This window comes from Zonotrichia albicollis, chromosome 5 (genome assembly GCF_047830755.1).
Source record: "Zonotrichia albicollis isolate bZonAlb1 chromosome 5, bZonAlb1.hap1, whole genome shotgun sequence".
Taxonomy (NCBI): Eukaryota; Metazoa; Chordata; class Aves; order Passeriformes; family Passerellidae; genus Zonotrichia; species Zonotrichia albicollis.
Window position 1 is genome coordinate 24,839,304 of NC_133823.1, and position 27,632 is coordinate 24,866,935.

General features: G+C 39.1%; 2 protein-coding genes and 1 long non-coding RNA gene across 6 annotated transcripts in view; 2 read left to right on the forward strand and 1 right to left on the reverse strand.

The window, feature by feature from the left end:
• The first annotated feature begins 272 nt into the window (after positions 1 to 272).
• On the forward strand, positions 273 to 7,574 carry LOC102061438 (radial spoke head protein 4 homolog A). 2 transcript variants are annotated; one of them, XM_014265391.3, is made up of 6 exons: positions 274 to 1,026; positions 1,491 to 1,725; positions 3,337 to 4,086; positions 5,312 to 5,450; positions 6,281 to 6,398; positions 7,012 to 7,574. In XM_014265391.3, the coding sequence occupies exons 1-6, from the start codon at positions 749 to 751 to the stop codon at positions 7,229 to 7,231; spliced, it is 1,740 nt and encodes a 579-aa protein (XP_014120866.2). In that variant the 5' UTR covers positions 274 to 748; the 3' UTR covers positions 7,232 to 7,574. The 2 variants fall into 2 exon arrangements, with proteins under 2 accessions (XP_026647816.2, XP_014120866.2); XM_026792015.2 differs by lacking the exon at positions 6,281 to 6,398 and having other exon boundaries at positions 273 to 1,026.
• Positions 7,575 to 8,307: 733 nt separating this feature from the next.
• Positions 8,308 to 27,632, forward strand: part of CENPE (centromere protein E) — a 38,060-nt gene continuing 18,735 nt past the window's right edge. For 2 of the 3 annotated variants that reach the window (XM_074541081.1, XM_074541083.1), the window contains exons 1-25: positions 8,308 to 8,458; positions 8,596 to 8,684; positions 9,533 to 9,622; positions 9,699 to 9,817; positions 11,575 to 11,694; positions 12,585 to 12,666; positions 12,850 to 12,917; positions 12,999 to 13,070; positions 14,861 to 14,912; positions 15,743 to 15,830; positions 16,023 to 16,149; positions 16,792 to 16,911; positions 18,022 to 18,180; positions 18,529 to 18,673; positions 19,648 to 19,742; positions 20,057 to 20,113; positions 20,194 to 20,361; positions 22,338 to 22,412; positions 22,662 to 22,784; positions 23,139 to 23,273; positions 23,877 to 24,054; positions 24,509 to 24,663; positions 25,830 to 26,144; positions 26,961 to 27,272; positions 27,418 to 27,576. In XM_074541081.1, the coding sequence (XP_074397182.1) occupies positions 8,403 to 8,458; positions 8,596 to 8,684; positions 9,533 to 9,622; positions 9,699 to 9,817; positions 11,575 to 11,694; positions 12,585 to 12,666; positions 12,850 to 12,917; positions 12,999 to 13,070; positions 14,861 to 14,912; positions 15,743 to 15,830; positions 16,023 to 16,149; positions 16,792 to 16,911; positions 18,022 to 18,180; positions 18,529 to 18,673; positions 19,648 to 19,742; positions 20,057 to 20,113; positions 20,194 to 20,361; positions 22,338 to 22,412; positions 22,662 to 22,784; positions 23,139 to 23,273; positions 23,877 to 24,054; positions 24,509 to 24,663; positions 25,830 to 26,144; positions 26,961 to 27,272; positions 27,418 to 27,576 (3,159 nt within the window). In that variant the 5' untranslated portion in view covers positions 8,308 to 8,402. The remainder of the gene's footprint in view (positions 8,459 to 8,595; positions 8,685 to 9,532; positions 9,623 to 9,698; positions 9,818 to 11,574; positions 11,695 to 12,584; positions 12,667 to 12,849; positions 12,918 to 12,998; positions 13,071 to 14,860; positions 14,913 to 15,742; positions 15,831 to 16,022; positions 16,150 to 16,791; positions 16,912 to 18,021; positions 18,181 to 18,528; positions 18,674 to 19,647; positions 19,743 to 20,056; positions 20,114 to 20,193; positions 20,362 to 22,337; positions 22,413 to 22,661; positions 22,785 to 23,138; positions 23,274 to 23,876; positions 24,055 to 24,508; positions 24,664 to 25,829; positions 26,145 to 26,960; positions 27,273 to 27,417; positions 27,577 to 27,632) is intronic. The other variant, XM_074541082.1, reaches the window with a different exon arrangement.
• LOC141729146 (uncharacterized) overlaps positions 20,339 to 27,632 on the reverse strand; it is a 45,309-nt gene continuing 38,015 nt past the window's right edge. The window contains exons 3-4 of the long non-coding RNA XR_012580407.1: positions 25,168 to 25,242; positions 20,339 to 22,688 (exon numbers count right to left, since the gene is read on the reverse strand). This is a non-coding gene — a long non-coding RNA (uncharacterized LOC141729146). The remainder of the gene's footprint in view (positions 22,689 to 25,167; positions 25,243 to 27,632) is intronic.

Here is a 27,632-nt window from a genome sequence, read left to right on the forward strand (position 1 = left end):
TTTCATGGCTTCACAGAACAGGACTGGTTTGGGTTGGAAGGGATATTAGCCATCACCTACTTCTCACCTGATGCCATAAGCAGGGACGCCATTGACTACACCAGGTTGCTCAGAACCCCGTACAGACCAGGCTCAAGCCTCTTCCTTTCGCCATCACCCCGTGGGTCCCGGTGAAAGCAGCGAAGAAGGGCTCAAAAGCGCTCTGGCAAGGGGCGCTGCAGCTGGGGCGGGTCACCGGGCTGCCCTCCCTGCCCGCGGCCGCGTTCCCCCGGTGACGCCCCGCCCGCCGCCGCCGTTGCCGCTGAGGGGCCGCGCGGAGTCCCCGGGCCGGGCCGGGCCGCACCCCGGGCCCCCAGCGAGCCCCCGGCCAGGCCGGCCCGCGGGAAGGGCCGCAGCGAGCCCGCCGGTGCTCCGGACACAGCTCCCACACTGCTCACCCGGCCCAGCGTGGCCCCAGGCTGCCGCCCTCCTGAGCCCCAGACGTGGGAACCGGGACCGGCTCCCTGGGAGTAGCGGGAGGTAAGGCGAGGGCTGAGGGGAAGCATCTCTCAGCCGCCCCAGGACCTGCACCGAGCGCAGGAGCGCAGGGGACGTGCCGGCCGCCCCGGGCAGCACGACAAGCGCGGTGTCGGTCACCGAGCCCCTCTGGGCACCTCGGCCCCCCTCGGCAGCTGCAGGTGCCAGCGCCAGCCATCAGCCAGAGACGCGCCGGGACAAGGCTCCCAGAGCACCGGGGGCACGGCACAGCATGGATCCGTCGCCAGAACCAGACCCTTCACACGAACCACATAGTGCCTACCCTGAAGGTGCCTACCCTGAAGGTGCTTACCCTGAAGGTGCCTACCCTGAAGATGCCTATGAAGGTGGGCATGGCCCTTACCAGCCACACGAACCGGGTTATGGTCTTGACCAGCCCGGATACAGCCCGTATGAGGATGAGATTCCCGATGCACAAGCCCGGATGCTGGCAATCAAGAATGCAAAAGCCTATTTACTGACGACCAGCACAAAATCTGGCCTGAACTTGTAAGTCTGAGAAAGGATCGCAGTCAAATAGGGTAGGAACTATGAGTGGAGAGAAAGGTAAAAGGACAAAGGAAGGTACATATAGAATGGGATAATGTTATACAGGCAATATTTCATCACTAGTGATACTTACAGACGAGTGTCCAACATCTTTCAGAAACAAAATCCCTACTGGAATTTTATAGAGAGTTCAAATACAAGTTTATATGATTGAGAATAAGTTTAAATTCAGATTCAGCTCATAGACAGGAGGGGTATATACTAGAAATGGAGGATGGAAATGCTCTTAATTATAATCACACTACTTTTAACTCTAATTTGCCTCAAGGCTCCATGATCCCCTTTCTTCTGTTCCAATGATTTCTCCAAAGATCCAGATGATTAGCCTTTACTTTTTTTACTAAAAGTATAATATTCTAAGACTTTTGCATAGTAAGCCAACAATATTTACATTTATATGACAGATATGATCATTTAGCTACTATACTGACCAAGATCCTGGATGAACAGCCTGCAAATACAGTAGACATAATTGAGACCATCAGCCAGGATGTGAAGTGGGCGCAGTTTCGGAAAAAAATGGACACTCTTCGAGACGAACATCTGATCCCTCCAACATTTGAAGCTGCAGAAAAGTGTAAAGCTTTGTTCATCAAGGAAGCTGGAGAAGAAGAACCTGAAGAACTAGATGAAGAGATGGTGAGTTATTATCAGACTGAAACAGGTACCAAATATACCAGGGAAAGGGATGGGCAGATGCTGTGAAGGGGAAGGAGAAAGGAAGTTGTTCTCTTCGGTAGTGCTGCCTCTCCTGACCGTACAGGTAATTGCAGTCACAGCACCATGTAACATCTTCACAGCTGAGCTCGTCCCATGTCTAGTTCTGAAGAAAAACCCATCTACTTACTTAGTTGAGATTTTTTCCTAATGTAAATCTAATATCGTGAGCTGTTATAATCAGGGATGTTCTAGAGCTGATAAACAGAAAGTAAGGTTTGTGACATCTCCCATATGCCAGTTCAGTACAGAATATTGCATCCAAGTTAATTTCTTTTTATAAAAGGAAGGTTTCTTTACCTAAAGTGACCATAATTCTTGATATATTCTTTAACGTACATTCTTCTTGGAGATATATTCTTATTGACATATTCTTTGACAATATTGTGCACTGCTGCTGCTGTAAAATAGTAGAATGCAGAATGTTGTGATTCTTCCAGCTCCTGGTGCAGTTCCAGTCTGTCCTTCTCCAACTAAAACAAAAAAGGGTTTTCCTGGACAACTAATACAATTGAAAAGCCACTTCTTAAAACAGGATTTTTGATTATTCAGTTGCTTATATGCAGAAGCATTTGTACCCAAGGAAAAATGAGAAATCTTATAATGAGAAATAAAAGAATATATTTAAGAATTATAATAGCCAAGGGAAATCATTTAACAAGATACTGATTTTCATATGAAGTTAACCAGTATATATTCAAATGAATTACCATTGCAGAGTATAAATACCAGCCACACAAGAGATAGTCCTTCATCTTTTCCATAGCTTGGTATGTATCTTATATTAACAGTATAAGATGCTGAAAATGGGAAAAAAAGGTAGGGTACTTCAGAAAGGAATTCTGATTTTTTCATAATCCTATCAATCTTGCTTTTTTATAAGAAACCTGTCAGATCCAGAGAAATTCCATATGAAACTAGTACTAATTCTTCAAAATTCCCTACCCTGTCATGTCCCACTTCTAATAACTCTGTCTGTGTTATATGATCACCTGCCCCCATAAAATGAGAGATGGGTGGTACAGCAACTGGAAATACTTAATTATTGGCCTAGTTGTGCTTCCACTGAAGCCAGATGGAGTCTTACAATAGACTTTAATAACAGAGGGAGCAATAGTTTAAAAACTGCAGGGAGCTGCAGTATGCCAAGCAACATTCACCCCAGAGAAATGTTGTTGCTCTGGTGCCTAAATATATAAAATCTATATTATCTACAACACAAGGCAACACAGTGTCACCGTTTCTAGGCATCAAAGGCCTCTTAGCTGACATGCCCTAGCACTGAATCCCTTGTAAATCTTGTGTAAGAATGCTGACTTTCCTTATTTTGCAGTAATTAGGAGTTTAAATTTTGAAATCCTGCGTTCTAAGAGCTGCCCTTCATCTTCTCATCTTTACCACTAAAAGACTTTTAATTTTTCTAAATGATAGTAAAAAAAGTAGTGAATGAATGTCTGCAAAGCACTTTGACATGATGAGTGGCACTACAGGAAAGTGAAATATAATTATCTAACTCTGAATCTTCTTTCCTAGGGAGAGCCTGCTCTACCAAATGTGATGGAAACAGCCTTTTATTTTGAACAGGCTGGAATTGGCCTGAGCAAAGATGAATGCTATTACATATTCCTTGCCTTTAAAAACCTAATTAGTGTTCAGCCAATCCAGACCTGTCGCTTCTGGGGCAAAATTTTGGGCCTGGAAATGAACTATATTATAGCTGAAGTACAGTTACGGGAGGGGGAAGAGGAGGAGGAGGAAAGAGAAGAGGAAGAAGAGGAAACTGTTGCAGAAGAAGAGAAAGAGATGGGTGAGGGTGAGGAAGAAGTGGAACAGAAAGAAAAAGAACCTGAACCACCAAAGTCCACTTATAAACCCCCACCTGAGATCCCAAAAGAAGCAAATGGGACTGGGACGAATAAATATGTCTATTTTGTGTGTAATGAGCCAGGCAAACCCTGGGTGAAGTTGCCTCCAGTGACACCAGCCCAGATTGTCTGTGCCAGGCAAATCAAGAAGTTCTTCACTGGTCGCTTGGATGCTCCTATTGTGAGCTTCCCTCCTTTTCCTGGAAACGAGGCCAACTACCTGCGCGCACAGATAGCGCGGATCTCAGCGGGAACCCACGTCTCTCCCACTGGGTTCTACCAGTTTCCAGAGGATGAAGAAGAAGAAGAAGGAGGAGATACATATGAAGAAAACCCTGAGTTTGAGCCTCCTCCTGTGGCTGAAATGGTGGAGTCCCTGGCCATGTGGGCACACCATGTCAAGGGCATTCTGAAGCAGGTGTGTCCAGCATAGCTCACATGGGCCTTGGATGCTGCTCACACTGCAGTGCTTGTGGGGTAACAGTGTGAGTGACACTCCTCACCTGCACATGCAAACTATTCACCAGAAATGGTGTTGGATTGAAAGATTTTTATATAGAAAATGCATTTTATATCATATATAATACCAAAATATCTTACACATAAAACATGTGCTGTTATATGTTATATAACAAATAACCCACATATATATAAAACATATATACATGTTATATAAGGCATAAATATCTTGCATGTATTTACATATACCATCTATTTTTATGTATGTATATATATATATATATATATATGTATATATTTTGGAACCCTCTAGATTTAGTACTTTTTCCAGTGATGTATGCTTGAGATTGAAACCTGTCTTTAAATAACAGTATGGAGCTAGGCCCTGATAGATAACAATCATTTCTTGCAATCTTCTGTATTAGGTGTTCTGCTCTGAGATCCTCATTTGATTAAAATATTTAACATTCACTTTTGTTGGGTAGAATGCTAAAACCCAGACAGCTTGTGGTTGTATGCTAAATGAAATTTACATGGTGTTTTCCTCTGGTTAATTTTTTGGTTTATACTTTCTGCTGTGAAACATTTGAATGAAAAAAACTTTAAAGCATGTTCCATCAGACTAGTGCTAGAAAGAGGTATTACTAATTTGGTTTTTATTGCTGGATGATTTGATGGGCAGTCTACCAATTCAAGAATGCTAGTGTAAAATAACAGCAAATTATAGGAAATAAGATTTAAACTTAGTACCAGCAAAACAGTAGTTGTAAAAAATAAAATTAGTATGCAGTAGAATCTTAAGAACATTCTGTTACATTCCTCTGACTGGTAGCCAAGTAACAAGGCATATTTTAAAAATAAGGAATAAGTCCATAGTTTGCAGTAACTAGTAATTTAGCAAGGATATAAACGAAACTGGCCAGGAACTGAAGAATTCAAAATGACAAAAAGCTGATGACAGCACTATAAGGTTATTCTCAAACAGTAAGCAGGAGTGAATGAGGGGAACATTCTGCCAAGAGGATACAATATTTTGTTAACAATATTCCAGTTAAGGAATATGTATTTTCTTCTCCCTATCCCTTAACTGTGTGCGAGTCTTAGTCAATTGTTTTAACTAGTTTTAACTTGCATTCTTTCAATGATTGTTACATGTATTTATTACTTTTCCACATCAATTATAGGGTCGCTGTGTTTGGATTAATCCTGCTCAAAAATCAGAGGAAGATGAAGAAGAAGGTGAAGAGGAGGAAGAGGAGGAGGAAGAAGAGCGCCAGGAAGAAACAGGACAACCCCTCCTTACTCTGATCTCTGAAGATGAAGGTATTCTTCATGGAATATGAAGTTTATGATAGAGAGTCACTAGGATTTTTGTCATTTAGCAGTAAATATTTGAAGTTAAGCACTGACACTTCTTGGAGCAATATACTTTGCCTCTGTAGGATAAACACGTTCTTTTACAAATCAATCAAAAGCAAAATGGTTAATAGTATTGACATTAAAGCTGAAATAATCAGGTTTACTAGGCAACCATCTTGTTGAGATTAAAAGGAAAAAATAATTTAGACTTGTCATGTTATTGCAAGTTCAAAACAACTTACTACTTGAAATACACTCAGCTATTTTTATCTCATCTTTTTAGGAAAAAAGAAAAATGTATGTTTATTTGTAAGTAAATAGAATAATTAATATGTACACACATACACTGATGTACATTACTTGTATAAGAATTTAGATCTTTAACATATCACTGCAGCAAATCACGGGAATAAGGGAGCCTTAATATTAGATTACATCAATATCTGATTATTTTTCTACTCTCCATTCTTTAATCAAGGTGAAATATAGCTATACAATTTATCTGCTAGTGATAGAAAGTCCTTGACAAAAGACCCAGGGGTGAGTGCTACTGAATTTTTTCTGTACGTGGGGGGCTCTGTCAGCATTCCTGTGCAACCTACCCACTCATGCAAACCACCTGTTGGAAAATAGTGCCTACACTTAGTGTTTCTGAGTTCTGGCTCATTCTGTAGTGCAACTTAACATAAACCTTGCCTGAATTCTGTGCAAGTCTTGTAGCTCAGGCTTAAGTATTTTGTAGAGGCTCATCAAGTTCATTTATTCATAGACAGTATGTGTTTGGCTGTCTCCAGGCATGAAAAACATCCCTGCTTGGACAGCTCAGGCTTCTACAAACCTGATCCCAGAATATTCAATTGCAATCCTGCAGTCTAACCGATGGCCTGGAGCTTATGCCTTTGCATCTGGCAGGTGAGAGTCCACCTGACATGGTTACAACACTGACTGTATGTGCTACACACAGGTGCCTCTCTAATGCAGGCAGAGTTACTTTATTATTAATTCATTAACTGAGTTCCAGCTATTCCAGAGACTGATGGACAAGGCCACTTAAATATGCACAGCAACAGTAAATAGGTATTTAAGACTGAAAACAATTAATTATTGGAAAGGCTGGCATAAAGTTAATGGATGTAAATGCTGAATTAGTATTTGAGCACAGTCCTTGATTTAAAACATATACTCTTGTGTTTGTGGGACTTTTTAAAAACCAGCTGCATTCTGTGGTTCTAATGTTTGTTTGCTTGCACTACAGGTGGTTATTACCTCCATGTAGATTTCCATGACACAGTCATTCCACTACACAGTACTGCAGTGCAGTGCAGTGACACTTCATCATTTTAAACAGAAGATGTATTAATAACCATTAGGGCAGTTAAAAAGAGGTGCTGTGCTTAAAATTCTTCTGCTATAGGATATCTGCACCACAGTGACTCCTTGCACAGCAGAGTAAGGATGCCTGATGGTCTCTCTGCTAATATTTTGCCAGGGAGTGAACATGTGATCTGTCACTTCTCTTTTTCAGGAAATTTGAGAACATCTACTTCGGCTGGGGTCACAAATACAATCCAGAAAGCCACACTCCTGCGCTGCCCCCGCCGGCAGAGGCAGAATTTCCCACTGAGCCAGGAATCACTGAGGCAGCAGACCCCACTGTGGAAGAGGAGCTGGCTTTCAAGGCTGCGCAGGAAGAAGCCTTAGCCGAAGCTGAGGAAGAGGAAGAAGAGGAAGGGGAAGATGATTAAAATATGGAAGAAAACAGATTGTTTTAAAAGTTTGAACATAAAAAGAGTTTTCATAACGTAGTCATTTTTTTGCTGACCTCAAAAGAAATTATTTTTGAGTGTGCCTTCTTTTTTGATTTCTGTAGGCTTTTCTTTGCAGCTATATTCCTCTCCTTCCCCACCCCTAAACCTGTCCACACTGGCATGAAAGCTTTTTCTGTTTGTTTGACTAAGCAAACATAGTCTGCTTCCTAAAATGATACTGCTTTGAACAAAGAACTACCACCCACAAGATGTTCACACTGTTTTTCTAGCCTCACTTCAATACGTATATACATTTTACTTAAATAAACCTTTTTTTAAATCCCATGACAATGTCGCTCTTATGTGTAAAACCGTACTATTCAGAGGCAGTGGGCAACCTGTTGAGGCACTGAGGTCTGAGTGCACGGCAGTGATACCGCTCATCACTGACATTGGGGGCTGCACCTCCAATCCTGGGCTCAGTTCTCGGCGCCTCGCTGCAAGAGACATGGGGATGCTCGATGGCATCCAGAGAAGGGCAGTGGAGCCGGGGAAGGGTCTGGAGCACGAGTCCCGTGAGGAGCGCTTAGGGAGCTGCGGGTGTTTAGCCTGGAGGAGAGGAGGCTCGGGGGAGACCTCATCGCTGTATACAAGTGCCTGACGGCAGGGTGTAGCTGGGTGGGGGTTGGCCTCTTCCCTTCAGTCACAAGCGACAAGAGGAAGCAGCCTCAGGTTGCACCAGGAGAGGTTCACACGGCAGATTAGGAAAAAATCCTTAATGGAAAGGGCTCCCAGCCTTGGAACGGCTGCCCAGGGAGGCGGCGCAGTCACTGTGCCCGGGGCTGTTTAAAAGGCCGGCAGCTGTGGCTGTGAGGACAGCGTTCGGTTCCCCGGCCGCTGCCATCCGGCAGACGGGGGAGGGGGGGGGGAAGGTGTCTCAGGAGAGCTCGGGGGCTGCTCACCCGTCTGTTCCTGGCCGCGCTTCCCTCGGCCGCCCCCCCACACCTCCCCGCCAGCTCGTGCTAGTGGTGCACTCCACGCACAGCGTGCGTCCCTCGCGGCCAATAGGGAGCGGCTGCGGGCGCAGTTCAAACTTCGGCGGCGGTTGGGGCGCGCGCTCCCTGCTCCGTCCCTTGTCCCGGCCCCGCTGCTCCTATCCCGGGCGGGCATGGCGGACGAGGGCGCCGTCACGGTGTGCGTGCGAGTGCGGCCGCTCATCTCCAGGTGAGCCGGCAGGGGAGGCTCCCTCCGCAGCCTTGGGTGCCGCCGTCCCCCGCAGCTGGGCAGTTCGCGGTAAGGGGCCTGCGTTTTGGGGGCAGAGTCCTCGCCCAATAAAGGTAACACAATGTTTCTTCTTTTAGAGAAAATGCCTCAGATAAAGTGTCCCTGCACTGGACAAGTGAGAATAATACTATTTCCGACGTGAGTGGTACCAAAACGTTTAGTTACGGTAAGAATGTGAAAGCAGTTGCTTTACGAAGATGCTTAGGCGGAACTTTGCTACTGTTCTCTTGAACGTGTCGACTGTGGTGAATGCCCTGAGCTTCTTAAAATGCCTCCCAACCTTCCCAGCTTCGTAATTCCCAAGGAGGGTCATTGGGGCACACAGGATTTCTGGTGCAGGCAGCACTGGGATGTGCTTTTGACGTCAGCTTCCTGACGGACCTTACTTTCTCTGTTCTGGTTCATGCCATATTGGCTTTGGAACACATTTATTGATCTGGAATCCAGTGACAAGTGGACTAAACAAGGGCTAGTCCAAAGCATTTAGGGGGAAGGGTATGGGAGAACACAGTCCCAAAAGTGACTGGTGTGAATGTGGGATCCTCATAACTAGCTGGCTCCCTTTGAGTCTTTTCCTACTGATCAACTCTACTTGTTAATATGAACGTAGTCACTACAAATATTTTTCCCAAAATACAGATTCAGTAAAAGCATGCCCAAGGCTAGAGTATAACCATTAACCTGTCTTGTCAGGCTTACTATCCTTGTAGATAAATTAGCCAAAACCTTTTAGGGTTAAATAGGATGACTGTTTAACTGTGTTCATCATTCTTAGGGTTTTTTTACTTGTCTATTATCTGTGCATAGTGTCTTTTTTTATTTTGTGCTTAATATTTATTTTAAAACTAAATTTTAAAAGTTTGCATTAGTGCTACTACAATGATATTTATATTGGAGCTAACCTGGAGATGATTATGCAAATGTACTGGATTTGAAGTCAGCAATACTGAATGACAGCTTGTTTTGACTTGCAATAGAGTGGGTTCGCACCCTTTTTTTTGTTTTTGTTTTAAGATCGTGTCTTTCACTCAAGTGACAACACTCAGCAGTTGTATGATGGTGTAGCTGTTCCAATTATACAGTCAGCTGTGCGAGGCTATAATGGTAAGTTTTGAAACTGTTTAAAAAACTTTTGGAATGTATTTCAGAGATACTTAGTAAAACTTAATTATCTTTCTAGGCACAATTTTTGCTTATGGACAGACTGCTTCAGGGAAGACTTACACAATGATGGGGAATGAAGATTCTGTGGGCATTATCCCTAAGGCAATTCAACATGTGTTCAAAATTATTTGTGAGGTGAGCAATTCTATTAAATTCTATTAAATTGAAAGGGCTAGTAATACTTGTGATGGTTACATAAAAATTAATTTTAGTATCAAGAGGCTTATGAAGGAACTTAACTTATATTGGACTAAATGTAGCAGTTACTTTGCCAGCCTGGCTACGATGAGCCAGGCACATCTTTTGTTTTCAAACAAAAAGCTGATGGGGACTCTATTAGCTAAAACCAAATCAGAACAAAACTGAGGAGTGTTCTGAGACATGAGGAGTCAAAAACTTAACTTTGAGTAGAACCTTAACCTTCCAAATATGTTAAACTGATTACAAATACAAATATGGACTTGTCAGGACCCAGGACATCCCTCTGGCTGTCCTGAGCAGCCAAGACCCCTGCCAGGGGTGTCAGAGACCCTGGCACAGAGCCCAAAATGCCTATGGTTTTGATTATGACCCATGAAGCAAATGGCCAACGTTATATGAAGACCAGCAAGCCACAACAGCTTAGGTAGAATAACAGTGAAGTTATCACAGGGTGGAAAAGTAGATTTTAGGGTTTTTGGGAATGGGGGTTCAGGAGGTAAGATGGAGGGAACTGGGTGTGTCCAGCCTTTCTCCTTCTTCTTCTTGGCCTCCATCTTCTGCTGTGATGTTGACACTTACAGATTGGTTTAGAGTAGAAGCTCACTGTCTAACATAGGTGATGGGTATTGGAAAGCAATTGTAAACATTGTACATGTAGTTTTTAGTATAAAGACATAACACCACCCTGGGGGCAGGCAGAGTGCCTTAGGCTGGCTTGCTAAGCTGACCTTGGCAGGCCAGGAGAAAATTTTTATACGTAAGATAAAATAAACAGCCTTGAGACCAAGAACTGAAGAGCCCTGACTCCTTCAAGCTTTTTTTTCCAAGCCAGGCTAGGAAAAGAGACTTTGAACTTCTCTCAGGGTCACTCTGACACGCTAATGATCCTGACAGGGACTCGCTTATTAATGTGGTAGATAAGATTTCTGAAGCTTTGTGGTTATTCTGCTATTTTAAAAGTCTGAAAACCTAACAATTAAAGATTTATTTTTTTTTAGTGGGCAGACTATGACACTATATTTACTTATTTCAGGCTTACAAAAGAATTGCTAATTGCTCAATATTAATAAAAGTAAGGAGAAAGTGTACATTAAAACAGTGATTTCTAAAACATGATTTGCAGAGTGCTTGTTTCTGCCTAGAGGGTTTCAGGTAGTTGTTACCAGTGAAGTGAAATGGTCACTGCTCCTTTAAGGAGGTGCAGAGTATCCTTAGAGGGTTTATAGAAGTAACTAAAGGCAAGAAGATTTTTCTGGAATCCATTGTGCAGCCTTTCCTCATTCCAACATTCTCTACCAAGGAGGCAGGGGAAGAAGCAGCAGCAGCTAAGTAAATCCAAGCAAGCAAAGAGAGAAGACAAGATTTACAGAGAGGAAAAAGCCTGAGCAGGAGGAAATTGGTTATGGAAATGGCATTTAAGTAGGAGAACTATTGTCATGCTTTTGTTGGGCAGTTATCTTAATTTAATAACCTTAGAAGTGGTATACCATTAATGCAGCTGGAAAGAGGTGAGATAGAAGAAAAATTATTGTCTTGTTTTATGCTAATGTACAGCAAGGATGAAGGGAAAGAAATCTCTGAAACAATATCCAAACTTTTATCTCCAATTTAAGAATATTTGTATTAAAAGAAGTCCATCAGTTAGTCTGTTAATTTGTTTGATTTTTTTTCCTTCCCCCTTTCAACATTAGATTCCAGACAGAGAATTCCTGCTAAGGGTTTCATACATGGAAATCTACAATGAAACAATTACTGATTTGCTTTGCGATAATAGGAAAAAGAAGCCCCTGGGAATTCGTGAGGATGTTAATGTAAGTGGATGTTATGTATAAGTACTGTATCTGCTTGGAGTAAAAGAAGTTGAGAAAAAAAGCCTTCAGAAACACCCAGTGGAAAACTTTTCTAGGACAAACTGTGTAATTGTATCTTCAGCATTAGCGGAAGAACATTTGATGGAGCAGAATAACAACAGTGACTTTGGGTTTGCTATTGCTAATTCATCTTTGTAAATCTTTATAAAAGTAGACTTAATCCTCAAGGTTTCCAGGATGATATATTTTATTTAACTTTGACAGTAAAACCTCAAGAATTGTTTAGTTAAGCTCTATGTGTTTCAAGTTTCTGACAGATATACAGAGTTACTTTAATATCATCTTTGTATCATCTAGCAAGTGCTATACTGCTGTGATCATAGAATAACCATGTGACTAGAACTATTCAGTAAGATGATCACTATAGAAAAAGAAATCTGTATTAATGCCATCTTCAGTTTCTTTATAATGTAAGGTTTTGTAGAAAATAAAAATTGTTGGTTTGGGCTTTGGGGTATTTTTTCCTTTGGCTCCCTTAAATGGTCATGGTTTTGGAACATAGGAAGAAGGGAAATTTATCAGTTGTATAATACATTCTTATAAGAATTACTGAGAAATATACTTCTAAATTCCCTCAGAAAATGACAAGGATATTTCACACAGCCCTTCTGTTTTTAGGAAACTTTCTAAATCTATTGTTTGATTCTCTAGACAACAATTGCCTTTGACAATTTTGGTCAAAGTCTAAACTTTACCCATCCCTTGTGTTAAGAGAAAAAAAGACATTCAGCTGTTGAATGAATACCATAATAATTGCTGGTAATGTTTACTTTATGTATTGAAGTGTGTTTTGGAGTTCAGTAAAATTTATGAATGTGCTTATTCTGTAGAGGAATACATATGTAGAAGATCTGATTGAAGAAGTGGTGGTTGCCCCAGAACAAGTTATGGAATGGATCAGAAAAGGAGAAAGTAAGTATTTAGACAATGTCAGCTGATAGCATTAAAAAGTTTTGGCTAATCAGGTATACTTAGAACCATGGGATATCTCTTTGGCTTTATATTCATAAACCAAAGTTTTTCAGAGAGTTTTAAAATTGTGCTTTTTGTCTATCAGATTATAAGCAGAAGTATTCTAATGTTGCTTTTTGGCAGGAAATCGCCATTATGGAGAAACAAAAATGAATGAACACAGCAGCCGTTCTCACACTATCTTCAGAATGGTAAAAACTGTTTCACTACTGGGAGTGGTTTTATTGTTTTCAAAGTAACAAAAACTTCATTGCACTTCATTGTATTTCTAGATCATTGAAAGCAGAGAACGAAGTGACCCTGCAAATGCAAACTGTGATGGAGCAGTCATGGTTTCCCACTTGGTAAATGTCTGTTTAATACCTTCTTGGAGTACAGGTTAACAAGAGAATTTGCTGTTACTGCTTGTTTGAGAGACTATTGGTACTTCATAATGACTTACAAGAGCTCTTTGTTGTTAACTCTGACAGATGTTTCTTAAGTATAGAGGGAGACTCCTGTGGCATTATCTAGAGCAGATGTTCCCACCAGAGGGAGTTCTACATGACCTTCTTGGAGCATAAGGGACTATGTCAGAGTGCTCTTGCATTTTGTTAAATAAATCTTCCCTACAATTGTTTCTGACCACTGACAAGTCCAGTGAAATAACCTGTAAAATAGGTAACCTTAAGACTTCCCTTATCCTCAAATTTAGTTTCTTGTTAAAAGAACATATGGCCTACATCTGCAACGGCCAAAAGATTCATTTTTTTAGCAGTAACCCCTCTTAGCATCTCTTTGGTATATGAAATACCACAAACTAGGGGGAGTACCCCTGGACATATCTAGAGTCATGTTAAGCCTTTTCTACAACCTTTTCTTGATTCTTATAAAATTATCTGAAACAACAGGAATGGAACCAATATGAAACTCTTTGAGCCTGCTTAAAATCTGATGAGCACTCTTACTCAGAATTGGAAATAGCATTAAATTAATCATGTGCATTGTGGAGAGAGCTTTCTGTTCTGGCTTCATGTGAAAAAGATCTGGGGTCTGAGTGTAAACACTGCTCGTGCAGTATCTCAACAAACTAATACCTACTTTTTGTCCTTACCATAACTTAGGGTATCCACTCTTCCTGCTCTGCCCTTCTGCCCCATCTCAGTTCCAGCTGACTTTACAGTAACCATGAGTAACAGGGGTGATGGGAGAGGGATTTTGGCCCTCTTGGTCTGCTGCTGCTTAGTGGAGTTAGTACTCCTCTGAAGCAAAAATTAAAGTGAGGGCTAATTGCTCATTATGGAGTGCCATAATGTTCTAGTTGGCTTTTAACCAGGCTCAGAGTGAGGCTTTTCCTCTGGTAGTTCATTTATTTTCCTTATCTCCACAATGATAGGCAAGGAGAGACACACAGCCAGCTCAGGACAGGACACTAGATCATCTCACCTAGGCTCTTTCCCATGAAAGATTCCTACAGCTGGATTAGTGTTGTAATCTTCACTGCAGTGTTGTTCTCACCTCTCTGCTGGGGCTCTTCTCCACTCTCTGCAGCACAGTCCTTCCTGTCTTCTCAGGGGCTCTTCCTGGGCTCTCGACCCCACCCCTATTTATTCCAGTTACCTTCACGAGCTACAGCTGCTGCCCAGCTAAGGACCCTGCAGCTGTAGCTCATTTGGAGCAACTCGGACCCACACAGATCTTACAATACAACATATATTCAGGCCCCCACATTCCCCCCCTTTTCTTTTAGCAATTACACAATGACAATGCACATACAGTCCCAGCTTTCAGGCTGCCACAGCTCTCGGCTGTCCGGGGGGATTCCAACCCCCACAGATTAGTAGTTAACACTTCTGTATTGAGAAACTGTTTCTCTTTTTGCGACCAAGGGTAGAGGTTGTTGCACTGTGAGTTTGAGGCACTATTTGGGGTGGAATAATAGAGTTCATACAAACTTACTCCACACCCTTATGTACCTTTGAAAGTATTGGTTGTGTGTAGTAGCTATGCATTAATTCCAGTAATGACAGACACTTTACTTTTCTTTTTTTTTTGAAGGTTAACTTTAGTTTATGAAATTCTTAGCAGAGATTTAGAATTATGAGGACTTAAAGTGCCTCAGAACTAACCAGTGAAATATTTAATGCATTTGCAGAACTTGGTAGATCTGGCAGGCAGTGAAAGAGCTAGTCAAACAGGATCTGAAGGTGAGTATTAAATGAGGCTCCACTGACAACAAAGTCTGTTAATTAACCCCTATGAGAAACTATGATAGGAAATTATTTGATCCATGTGCTATTATGTTATTTACGGTTTATAAATAAGGCCTTTTCCCCTTGGTAGGACAGGATCTACTCAGGAAAATACTGTAAATGCTGTAAAGTGCAAACAGTTAAATAGTAATATGCCTTTTCTGGAATTGCAGGCCCAGCAACAGTCCTGCACTGAGCCAATATAATGGGGATGACTCAGTGAAGATGCACCTGTAATAACAAAATCACAATAAGCTTTTTAGGGACCTGTGTGTCAAGGTGAAGAGGGAATAGATGGCTCACTCTTTAGTTCAGAGGAAGCTCACCTTTTAACAGTGACAGCATGAAGCTGCACAAAAGTGCCTTCATCAGAAAAAAGTGATCTGAGAGGGACACAAGTAGAAGTCTCTCTTACAGAGTGACTAACCTAAAACTTGTATCTAAGTCAGGTATGTTGTATGTGTAAATGTGGGCATTTGCAAAATTTAAACAGGAAGCAAAATTGTAGTTCTTATGGCCTCAGATGCTTACTATGTAAAAGTTCCAAATGTTTATTTTTGGTTACTGTTTTATTTCAAAATTTGGCTATTGTATTTATTTTGGCTATCATAAAGGATTGGGTACTGCCTGCTGCTGGGTCAATAGTGCATTGTGGCACTTAAGGTTTAACTCTTGGACAACCAATCCCTCTGAGCATAACATAGCACAAAAGCTTGACAGGTTGCAAATGTATCTTAGTATTGTTATAAATTTAAAATAGTCCTAATAAAATGTGTGGTACCTAGGTGTTCGACTGAAGGAAGGCTGCAATATAAATCGGAGCTTGTTCATTCTGGGTCAAGTTATCAAAAAACTTTGTGATGACCCCTCTGGGTAAGCAACTGTTTGTACACCTGTTATAAGATAAGGTGCTGCTAAACTAAGCACCTTAACCTAAATTAAAATCCTTTCTTTATAACCTTATGTAGATAACTGTTTCACATAACCTGTTACCTCTAGAAAATGTATTTATCATGTTTATACAGAAATCTGACTTTTTTGTTATTGTTGCCTCTTTTTCATTAGCTTCATAAATTACAGAGACAGCAAGCTGACTCGAATTCTGCAGAACTCCCTTGGAGGAAATGCTAAAACAGTTATTATTTGTACAATTACTCCTGTTTCTTTTGATGAGACACTCAGCACTCTTCAGGTAAAGCTTCTCACCTCTTCTCCAGCACTAATAATTGTAGACAGGTTGAAGGAGTGGAAATGTAATCTGCTGGATCTTTAATGATTTGGTTCTTCTGAAGGGCTTCTGTAAACTCAGAATTTGAAATACTTTTTTTACACAGCATCTTTTCCCAATCATCTTGTGCTAGGTTGTCTACCTAGAGCTTTTTGGAAGTTGGAACAAAGCTCCTTCTTTCACTTTGCAGGCAGGAGATAACTACTTTTATCTCATTTGCCTTTTCCAAACCTAGTTAGAGAAGTCTTTGCTAGCACAAGATGTTAAGCACTACAGGAATTGAACTGTTAATAAACATATACATTCTGTAGGTAGGATTGTCCCCCTTTTTGAAGACCTTTTGAGCTTTTTATTAAATAAAAAATAACTTTGGATACTCTTACTTGTTATGCCTCACGTTTTAGGTCTTAATATCAAGAAGGGAAAACTTCACCTTTTCAAAGCTTAGAAGACATTAAAAATAAGCTAATTCAAATATTTGTATCCTATTATATGTTGCTCTTTATCTAATAAACTCTCCCTTTAATTCTGTTGGGAAATATGGGACAAAATAAGTCTTTAGATATTTGTTCTTCAGCTATTATCCATGAAAGACTGTTCTTCCAGTTTGCCAATACAGCCAAAGGAATGAAGAATACACCAAAAGTCAATGAAGTTCTTGATGATGATGCCCTCCTGAAAAGATACCGCAAAGAAATTCTGGACTTGAAAAAGCAGCTGGAGGAAGTATGTAATAAACTTAAATAAATCAATCCTTAGTACTGATAGCTGTTTGGAAACTAGCTGTTTTAAACCAAAACCAGTTAAATTTGGAGGAGTAGGTGAGCTCTTTGAAGTGGTATTTTCCATTTTTATTGAGAGAATAAAAATTGAATAGGTGATGAATAGTCTAGAACAACTAATGATAGTCAACATCTGAGTGCAGGCTAAGTCTGATTGAGATCAACTGACAGAATTGTTAATTGGTTACACCTAATTAGTAGGTTAACATAATTAAGAAATAGAATTCTGTGATGCCTTATAGCACACTTTAACTGATCAAAAGAAATAACAAATCATATAATTAATGATCAAAACAAATCATATAACTAATTAATCTAAGAAGTGATTGAATGTCTAAAATCCCAACTTCATATTATTTCCTTCCTTACTGATGTCTAACTTCAATTTGAGTTGCAGGAAGTTGCAACTGCATGAATATCACTGGCAAAATTTAGGTCATGTATAGGTGGAAGTTGCATTTAGAAAATGAACAACAGTAACTTCTCACCAAACAATGTAGTCTTTGATGTTTTTCCTTCTCTAAAAATCTATGGAGCTGTGAAAGAATCTTGCAAGTCTTGTTAGACCACAGAAAATAAAACAAAGCACAGGAAAACGACAGTGCTGACTGTACTGTTCTAGTGCATTAAATCAAAGAATCCATGTTTTTTGTTGCAAACTAGAAATATCATTAGAAAAAAATTTTAGAACAATTATTTCTTATTTTTAATGATAATGAATTTGCAACATGAACTTGGGAGTATGTTTTGTATCTTCTGTGATAGCAGGTAGTAGTTATATTTGGGAGAATGCTCATTTTATACCTAGAAAAATCTGAGGCTGTGTTGTTTCTGGGAGTTTTAACCACTTTTAAATACTAAGTCTACAGTCAAAATGTAAACTTAAACTACAGACTAAACTGTTGTTTTCATTCTAAAGGATTAAAGACTTCTCTTCCAGACTTAAAGGAGTATACGTGTGTAGTTGTTTTTAAGTATCAGGAATTGTGTATCTTCTGTAGGAGTGATTTCTCCTCTTAAGATGTCAGTGTAATTACTATTCTCTTTTTGGAAGGTGTCTTCAAAAACTCAGATTCATGCAATGGAAAAGGACCAACTGGCCCAGCTGTTGGAAGAAAAAAATTCTCTTCAAAAAGTACAGGAGGACAGAATACGAAACTTAACTGAGATGCTGGTGACTTCTGCTTCCTTTGCCTCAAAAGAGAAAGTTAAAGTAAGCACCTGTTCAGATCTTAACCTGATAACTCTGAAATACTTTGCAAAAAGTGACATTACATACATAGGTTTATACTGACGATGAAGAGTAAGTATATGATGGGTAATTTTCACTCTTTGTTCGTATTTTTAAAGGGCTGATTTTTAAATTCTGTCAATTCAGTGTTGCCTTGTGGTGAATAGACTGCAGGGACTTTTTTGCTTTCCAGCTAATTTTGAGGAAATGGCAAAATGCTGTCTAGTTAACTGGTGATACAGGTACTGATACAGAGCTAGCCTGAGGCAACATTTACTCTCTGCCTAGTGGTTTGGTTTTATCCTTTCTTCTGTAAATATTTTTTTAAAGGCCAAGAGAAGAAGAAGAGTTACTTGGGCTCCTGGTAAAATAAACCAGGCAAACGTGAGCTTTTTTGAAGACTTTGAAAATGCAATGCCAACTGAAACAAAAAAAATGAAGTTGTCTCTGCCAGCAGTACCAGATGTGGAGGATTGTAAGTAACTACATGGTCTTTGAGGTCCTATCCAACCCAGACCATTTTATTTCATTTTCTGTAGAATTTCCAATAAATAACTTTGCAAGCGCTGCATTACATTCCCCCAAGAGAATAAGTTGATCCTTTGATAGCACAAATTAAAAAACAAACTAGACTCCAAGGGTTGATGTATACTTTTCAATGAAAAGTGCTTCTGCTACCCCAACTTCACTTGATATTGAGCTTTGAATTCTTTAAACCAAAGGGGAGAGCTGTGAGGTAAATGGCAGGGTCTATGAACACTTGCCATGCAGCCTTCCCACCCCCCCTAGTATTTTGGGAAAGTGTTCTTTGACAGACTATCCATTTCAACCTATGTTCTCTTCCCAAAAATGGAGAGGTGTGTGTGTGTAAAATCCCCAAATCCTAAACAAGAATAGGAAGTCATTACTCAAAAGTCAGGTTGAGACAGAGAAATTCAAGGATTCATAAGGAGTGAACTGAAAATTGGAAAAGAAATTTTCTAAGATTGAACTGAAGACAAGAGACAATTTAGCAGTATTGTTGCTGAATTACATCTTACATCCTTATTACCTCTCCTGTCAAACATGTATTTACTTGTAAGTGGATTGTTCTGGGCTTTTTTTCTCTGTATGAGGGTGGGGTGCTTTTTTTCCTTATATCTTGCAGGGTATTGTTGAGTGGTTCCTTCCTTGACACTCAAACCTCTCCTAGTCTGTACTTAAGCATATATTCTGGATTTGATTTAGACTTCGTGATGAGATGGTCAACATAAGTGTAGGGATTGGACTTCAGTGGTGTTCCCTTTCAAAACAGAAAATCATGAGAGTCAGAAGTCTTACCTTACTCAGTGTGCTGTGGTTTTGCCATTGAATGATTATTTCCAATGTGGTAAAATTATTTTAGGAGAAAATTTTTGATGCTCAGTTTAAAATCTACTGGTACTTTTGTTAATACATCTTTCTTTTCAGCTACCTTAGAGAATTCTGGGTATGACAGCCATTGGCTGATGGTTCCAGATCAAATTTCAGAAGAAGCTTGGATTGCTGGTCCTAACATGAATTGGGTAACATCATAATCTGTTTTGACTTTTTGATATTTCACATATGCCTAACATGCTTCTCAGTAATATCAGCCTTACTCTTCTGTAGAACAGCAGTGTTCTGTGTCTGCAGAATTACTGAAACTGGCTAGAAAGTCTCTTGGAATCTCTGTGAAGCTGTGGCATGGTTCTGTGCTTCTGTGGGTTTGTGGCAAACGATCCAGTCAGCGTTGGTCTTTAAACAGAATTAGCTATGTGCAAAGACAAGCAACAAGGAATAGAATAGTCCACTTGCTTGATCTTGTAGATCTGCTAACTGAGGGTGTTTCTTTTTCTAGACCCAGAAAGACTTTGAAGAATCTGTGCAACTCTGTGAAGAATTAGCACTAGAAAAGGTAGGTCTGTTCTGAATTTGCTAGAAATAAGGCTGGTATTGCAGCAACAGCTTCTAAAGTTTCTTGTGCCACTTCTTCAGGATATTGCTGTAAACAAGGTCAACGTCCTGCAAGCTGACTTTGATAATCTAGTGCTGGAAAATGAGCAGTTGAAGTCAGAAATAAATGAACTGAAAGAGAGACTGAAGGAAAAAACAGAAATAGATGAATTTGAAGCACTGGAAAAGCAAACACAAAAAGATCATGAGGTAAGGTGCATTGAAATAGAGACAGATGAATCCTCTATGCCCAAATGCTACCTGGAGTTTATTCAATGTACATGGCCTTGCATGCTGATTCACAAACAGATGGTGTTATAAGCTACATTCAGCAACAGAATGAATGAATGAACCCAGGATTTAAACTGGATTTACTTGGAGTGTAGAATTCAGACAAATTTTTGGAGAGTTACATACTGAAGCCTGGTTAAACATGTATTTATGTGTATATGTGTATGTTATTTTTATAAATCTGTGATCTGAATTTCACTCTAAACTTCTGTGTGGCAGTTATTTTGCTGCTTAAATACATTTTAGAACTGTTTTGAAGTTCAGGTATGGTTGCTAAACCATATTTCCTGTATTTCTTGTGTGAAACATCTTGTCTTAAATTCCAAGATAGTTCATTTTGGTAATCTATGAACTACTTGAGCATTAACTTTGAACATATTATTTAGCTTAGTCATGAAATTATTTTAAAACAATAGTAAGAAAAGCAAGCATGGTATTTTGTGCCAGGAAGTCAAAAAAAAAGTGATGTTATCTACTGGATAACTTGGAATATAGGAAATGCTGACTTTCAGTTGTCTTCACTCTTTGTGTGGTTACTAGAGATGTTCCTTGTTTATCCAAATGTTTATGCTCTGATACTATAGCCTAAGATACTTATTACTTGTATTAGGTTCTACCTGCCTAAGGACTGGACTGTGAAATAAGTTATGGCAAAAAGAACCCCAGACAAAACCAGTAACTTGAGGCCTTGAGACATGGATGTATTGTTCCATTTCTTTCCTGATACCTTTCTGGGCATTACTTGTGCACATTAGTCTGTGTAATGATCTTCTGATCATGACACTAATGCTGAAGTTTGTTACATCCTTTTGCATTTTTATTTCAGGCTACAATTTTAAAATGTCACTGCTTATTTGCATTGTGTTCCCTACAGTGATTTACAGATCTTAAAGAAATTGGCTCTATAAAATATTACCATTTAGCTTGTATTTAAGATTCTATTTAGAAGACCCTTTCTATGTGCTATCGTCCTTAGCTAATGTTTAACAAATCCTAAGTTAGTTTTCCCTGCAAAGTTTTTGGGTATCTAATAGACACCGAAAACCAAAGTTTTTGGGTGTCTGAAGTAGCTTCCATTGCAAGAACTGCTTTTTAAATTATTTGTTTTCAGATATTTGATGACAGTCCATAAAATGTAAACATTTATTGATACCCATGTAGTAGATTACTTGTAGCAATACTGATATGTCACATACATTACCAAATACATTAGATTAAATATATCAGTTTATACAGGTAAACAACATAGGAATGCTCACAGGAGGGTGCTTGTTTTAAAGCTTTTCACTAATATTAAATTTGCAGATTGAATTTTCTTACCTTTGCTTGTGACTATACATAAGTACTTGTAGATGAGTGCTTATTGTAAAACTTTCCTAACAAAGACCAATAGACAGAAATGGAAAAAGCTCCTAACTGAACTTCTACTTGTGGCTTCTTTCAGAGAATGCCACTGAATGTGTTCATGGCTTGTTTAAGTTCCATTTTGGCATCTTCTCACTCCTGTCAGTGAATAGATTAAATCATAAATATCTGCACTGTGTCATAAAAAGCTGCTTAACATGACTGGAATTTGAAGTGTTGTATCTGTACAATTTCTGCGTTAATTGCTTTGGTCACATTGCTCTTGCTTGTCAAACTATTGCAGATTAAATTGTACTTGAATCCTTTCTAATTACTGGGGAGCTAAAACACAGAGCTTTGCATCTCACATATCCACTTTGAAAGAATATGCAGCATCTTGCTTTGTAGCTGTTTAAGTAGATGTGTGAGTATACACTAATGAAAAAGAAAACACAAGATAGACTGGCTTGTTTTTATGGTGTCGGCAGCTAAAGCTACGGGCGTGGGTGCTTTTAACATCCTCTGCAACTTTGCTTTAATTTGCTCCACAGATTCAACTAATGCATGAAATTACCAACTTAAAGAATCTAATTTCAAATGCTGAAGTGTACAATGAGGAACTTGAGGTGAGCCTCTCCATGAATTTACAGATAGTAAGACTTGTGTGAAATGTGCTTGGTTTGTTTAGCTTGAAATAGCATATCTGCTGAGGCCAAGCTAGACATCATTGTGCTTGGGTTAATCTTACCAGCTATGAGGGGGATATGGCTAAGAACCATGAAGGCTTTCTGTGTAGGTTTTGATAAATTCGGATCTGAAAATCCAAACTGAGCACTCCAATCTTCTTTCCTTCTTTCTTCCCCTCCAACTTTTAGGCAGAAATAAATTCCAAACTGGAACAGCTGAAGGAGAAAGAGAACAAAATAAAAACATTACAGAATCGTGTGGAAGAACTACAAAAAGCAGAAGTGGAAAGAAAGGAGACATCTTTTGCACTGGTAAACTTGATTTTTCTGCTGGGTTGAGAGACTACTTTGTTCTTCTGAGTTGGATTAAATTTAGGTATAGCCTTGGTATGAACAACATCTGCTTCACTACAGGTCTTGGGAAATTTTGTTTTACAAAGTTTAAAATGTAATTACTAGATGTCATACAGCAGTAGTCTAGAGGAGTCAAGCTATGAGAAATGCTGCTGTTTATCCTGTCTCTCAAACAACCTGCTACTCTTCCTCTTAAAGTAAACTTACTGAGTTTTCTAAGCCTGCACTTACATCTTAACCACATTAAAATGAGCACATTAAGTTTATTATGGCTCTATCATGTTTTGCTTCTTTGAGTGTTGTCTTTTTCAGGGAGATTGTGATAAACTAACTGAAAAAATTCAGCAGCTGAATAAATCCCTCTTAGACAGTGAAACCATAGCCTTGGATGCCAAAAAAGAATCTGCTTTTCTCAGAAGTGAAAATTTGGAGTTGAAGGAGAAAATGGCAAGTACATGTTGAACTGCATTTATAACTGCACCAAATGCTGTTAAGGGCCTGTCTGCTTCCAGGCTTGTGAAGGAGGCCATCAGTGTGGTGGAACACTCATCATTAGCTTTCTCCAAATACTCTAAGTAATACCTTTATTATGCAATTTGTGCAAAATGGGTCTTCAGGAAAGAGATAAAAAGAAAGTAAAGGCTTTTTCCATAGGAGTGGGTGGTTAGTTTTAAGTTTACCAGGAAGGGAGAGAGAGAGAGATCAAAGAAGCAGTCTTTAGTGGTTATTAGGACATAAGACTTCAGACCTAATTTTACCAGAGGACAAAGGAGAATAAGAGATGTGGACTCAGAAGTGGGATGGAGCTTACTTTGAGCTTTCCAACAGTAAAGACAAAATAGTAGCAGCAGTTATGGCCCTGAACTCGAAGGCATGTTTTCTTAGAGGACTCCGACAGGAATGCAATTAAACTGTGCCTTAGTCTGCCATATTTATCAAGGCCAAAGCTGGTCAGAGTGACAACAGAAAATGTACCAGATGCATTATTTAAATGTCAAGTACATAGACTTTTACTCTGTTTGACTTATATGTTGTATTGTTTTCCTGAAGAATGAACTCTTAAATGACCATAACCAAATGCAAAAGGATGTCCAGTTATATCAAAGCCAAATAGAAGCGGGAAAAGCCAGTTACCGAAAAATGCAAGCTGACTTGCAGAGAGAGCTGCAATCTTTATTTCAAGAAAACACAAGACTAACTTCACTGATGGAGGGTAAAGTTCCAAAAGGTACTGGTCCAAGTGGTGCCTTTTCCCTGCTCCCTCTCTCCTCCCCTTGCCCTGTAATGGTGGGAGGATAGGCAAGGCTTTGGCTCTTGTCTTCTTCAATATATGGAGACTCTGGTTAGTATAAAGCAACCAAAGTATCTGGTATTGCTGGCATGGAGGAACTACTTAAGCACTTCCTTGAACATTCTGGAAAATTGCAGGTTGCAAAATATTTTGCACTGTCAAGTTAATGAAGATTGTTAGAGAGAATCTAAGATTAACTAGATATCAACCTAAGAAGTGCTGACTGATTTTCTGACCAGGAGCTTTGTCTTATAATTGTTGGCAACAGTAAAATGTACTTTTCTGGAATTAAAACAATATAACATCCAGAATGAAATATAAATATTCTGCTTAAATTAAAATATGCTCTTTTCTCTTGCGCTTGCTTATTAGTTTAAACTTCATTTTCTAGATTTGCTTTCTCATGTGGAGCTGGAAAAAAAGGCAGCTGACTTAAAAGGAGAACTAGAAAATGCTTTGAAAGAGAATGCACTTCTACAGAAACAAGTAAATGAGCTATCAGAATTTCAATCGCTACCAAATACAGTTGAGATACAAAAGAAAGAGGTAAAAAAAAAATCTAACTTTTTTTCTTGGTTTTGTATCGTTCTTCACTGGTAATGTACTAATGGAGGCCTATTGGATATGAAGCTTTAAAGCCAAAAGTTGTCATGAGTCCATCTGAGATTTTACAGTTAAGTTTGTTAAATTGCTGCTTCTCAGATATTTAATATTTGTACTGAGGAATAAGTTTGTTTAGTTTAATATGTTTAGTCACTGACTACTATAATAATGCATTATTTTCTAGTCCAACCTTGCATGTCTATTTGTTGTGGTCATCACTGACAACTGAATGTAGAAATATAATGGTGTTTGATCCTGGGGAAAATTATTCAGGGCAAGTAATCTACAAACTTATTAATGCTTTGTCTACTTCCACTAATCAACAAAATGTAATTAAATGTTAACAACTTTCTCTATATTGATGCCTTAAGGTTTTAGCATTTATATTGTTCAGATTCTGTACTGCATTAGTGTATAACTCTGAACTCTATATGAAACACTAGTTACCTTTCTTCACATTTTGGTCAGACTGAACAATCCTTCTGGGCTTCGGAACCAAGGTCACACCACTTACCTCAGGCCCTGGAAAATATAAACAAAAGTGAATCAGGGAGGGAGGGAAAAGCAAACCAGGGCAATGTGTCTTTTACCTGAAGCTAGAGTTGGACAATTAACTTCTGATATGCAAACAGACCAAACTTCTGTCTGAGAAATCTTGTGACTGTTGTTCATCTTGGGTGTAGCCTCTGCCAGGCTTTTGCACTGCCCAAGGTGAATCCTTCAAAGCCCTTTAATAAATACCTACTTGATTCTCTAACTCTGTCTTGCCTCTGTTCTGAGTAGCCAGTCCAAGGCATCAGTATCATCAAGAAAGTATTGATAAATGTAAAAATTCAGTTTAGGAGTCCAGTCTTAGCTCAAACATAAGAAATAGGAAGTATTGAAGAACATCTAAAGAGTTAGAAGAGGGATTTCAGGATTTGGGAATCCTTCTCTTTTAAAGATTCTTTGCTAGACAGTTCCTCCCAACAGAGCAAAACCCAATGCATCGTGTATGTTTGCCTGCACTTTATTTCCTATATCTCCATATGTACCTGGTTTTTATTATTTAGTTCTGACAAATACTGATTTAGAAACCGCTATATATTAATATTGTTTTCTTTTGGCAGATTGTTGAAAAATGTGAGGAGTTACGCTTATTAAAACTGGAAAATGAAAAGCTGCTTTCTGAAGTAGCTGATAATGAAATAAGACTTAAACATATGTCTGAAGAAATTGAAAAATCAAAAGACAATCTCACAGATGTACAATTGAAATATACAAAGTGTGATAAGGAATATGTAGCACTTAAACAGCTCCATGAAGAAATAGAACAAAAATACACTGCTGCATCAGAAACTAATGAACAAATGAAGCTCCAAATAGAATGCCTATCTAAAGAAGCACAAGAGTCTAAAACAATTTTGGATGAAGTGAAATTAGAGGTCAGTGTCAGCTTGCTCCTTTTTACATATGAGACTTGAGGAATTAATTCATAGTGCTAAAAAAAACTGCATAAAACATTTTTGGAGAAATACTCTGAAAGGTATAAATGACTTGATCACTGGCTTCCTCTGGCATGAGTGGGTGCTACTTACTCTGTGCCAAGACTATTGAAGGCTTAGTCAGCTCAATGGACTCTGTTTGTAGGAAAAGAAATGTAATTGCTCTAGATTCTTCCGTAATTGACCTTTTAATTCTTCTTTTTCCATTCTTAAGTAATACCTTTATTATGTAAGTTTTTTTCTATCAGTGCTGCTCTCACCTACTCTATATAAAGGTATAGAAACAAAGTTTCCTCATTGGGAACTGGAGACCTTTTAAAACATGAGTTCTTTCAAACCAGAGGGAATAGCAACAGAAATTGACCATTTGGCCAGAATGGAAAAAATATTAAAAAATTTTAAAGACAGGGAAGTGAAGCATACATATTTTTGACAAAGCTTTGGGCACTGCTCTGGCTGTCACATTCCAACTATGGTTTTGATAATTCCTAAGCTATGCTACAGTTTGATGTGTATGTTTTAGTAAGACTTTTGCTACTAAGGAGCCATCACAGGAAAGTTTCGTAAGCAAATGCTTATTAATAGTGGGCAAGAGTGTAAGTAGTGACTTACAGAGAAATCATGACCTTGCTAGCTAGCATCTTTCTTCCTTTCTAAGCTCATAAAAGCTCATTATATGTACTGTGAGAACATGTACATATAATGGAGTTCTGCATTATAATGCAAGTGTCTGTCCTTTTCCTTTGCACACTAAAGCTCTCTAGCAAAATGAAAGAACTGGAAGAAAAAGAAGCAGAGCAAAAACAACTTCTTGAGCTAAGAGAAAGTCTTGTTCAGACTCAGCAGAAGTTAAACGAACTGGAGCAATTAAAAGAGAAGGAAAGGATTAGTGAAGTGAGACTGGAGGCCAAAGACTTGGAGATCCAGGCAGTCTTGCAGCAGCTTACAGAATGTCAGGAAGAAATAAAAACTCTAACCCAGGAAAGAGATGACCTGAAGCAAAAAGAGGAGTTTCTCCAAGCTGAAACAGAGCGACTCAGAGAGGATATAAAGGACACTGTTTCCATGGTAGGAGAAGGACTTTTAAATTATATTAATATTTAGGAGAATATAGGAGTGGGAGTTTCTGTGGTTGTTTTTAATCAAGGAATGCTTACTAATATTACAAAATACATGTATTTTCTTTGTGGAATTTCTCTCTTGTATTCTAAAGAACATCTTGGCACATGAAGATTTGAGAAATACACAGAATTCTCTGAAGGAATCCCAAAAAACTGTCAAGAAGTTGGAACAAACTGTTTCTGAAAAAGAATCTCAGATTCTGAGTGTGGAAGAGGCACTAGGGAAAACCATTAAAGAACTCCAAATACAGGTAAAACTTTATGCAATAATTAAAACAAGGCCAGTTAATCTGCTTCTAGTCTCTTT

Excerpts from the sequence above, each read along its gene's own strand:
- LOC102061438 (XM_014265391.3), top strand. The coding sequence starts at position 749 with ATGGATCCGTCGCCAGAACCAGACCCTTCACACGAACCACATAGTGCC. Across the intron at positions 1,726-3,336 it reads AAGAACTAGATGAAGAGATG|GGAGAGCCTGCTCTACCAAA; the intron begins GTGAGTTATTAT and ends CTTCTTTCCTAG. Across the intron at positions 6,399-7,011 it reads TATGCCTTTGCATCTGGCAG|GAAATTTGAGAACATCTACT; the intron begins GTGAGAGTCCAC and ends TCTCTTTTTCAG.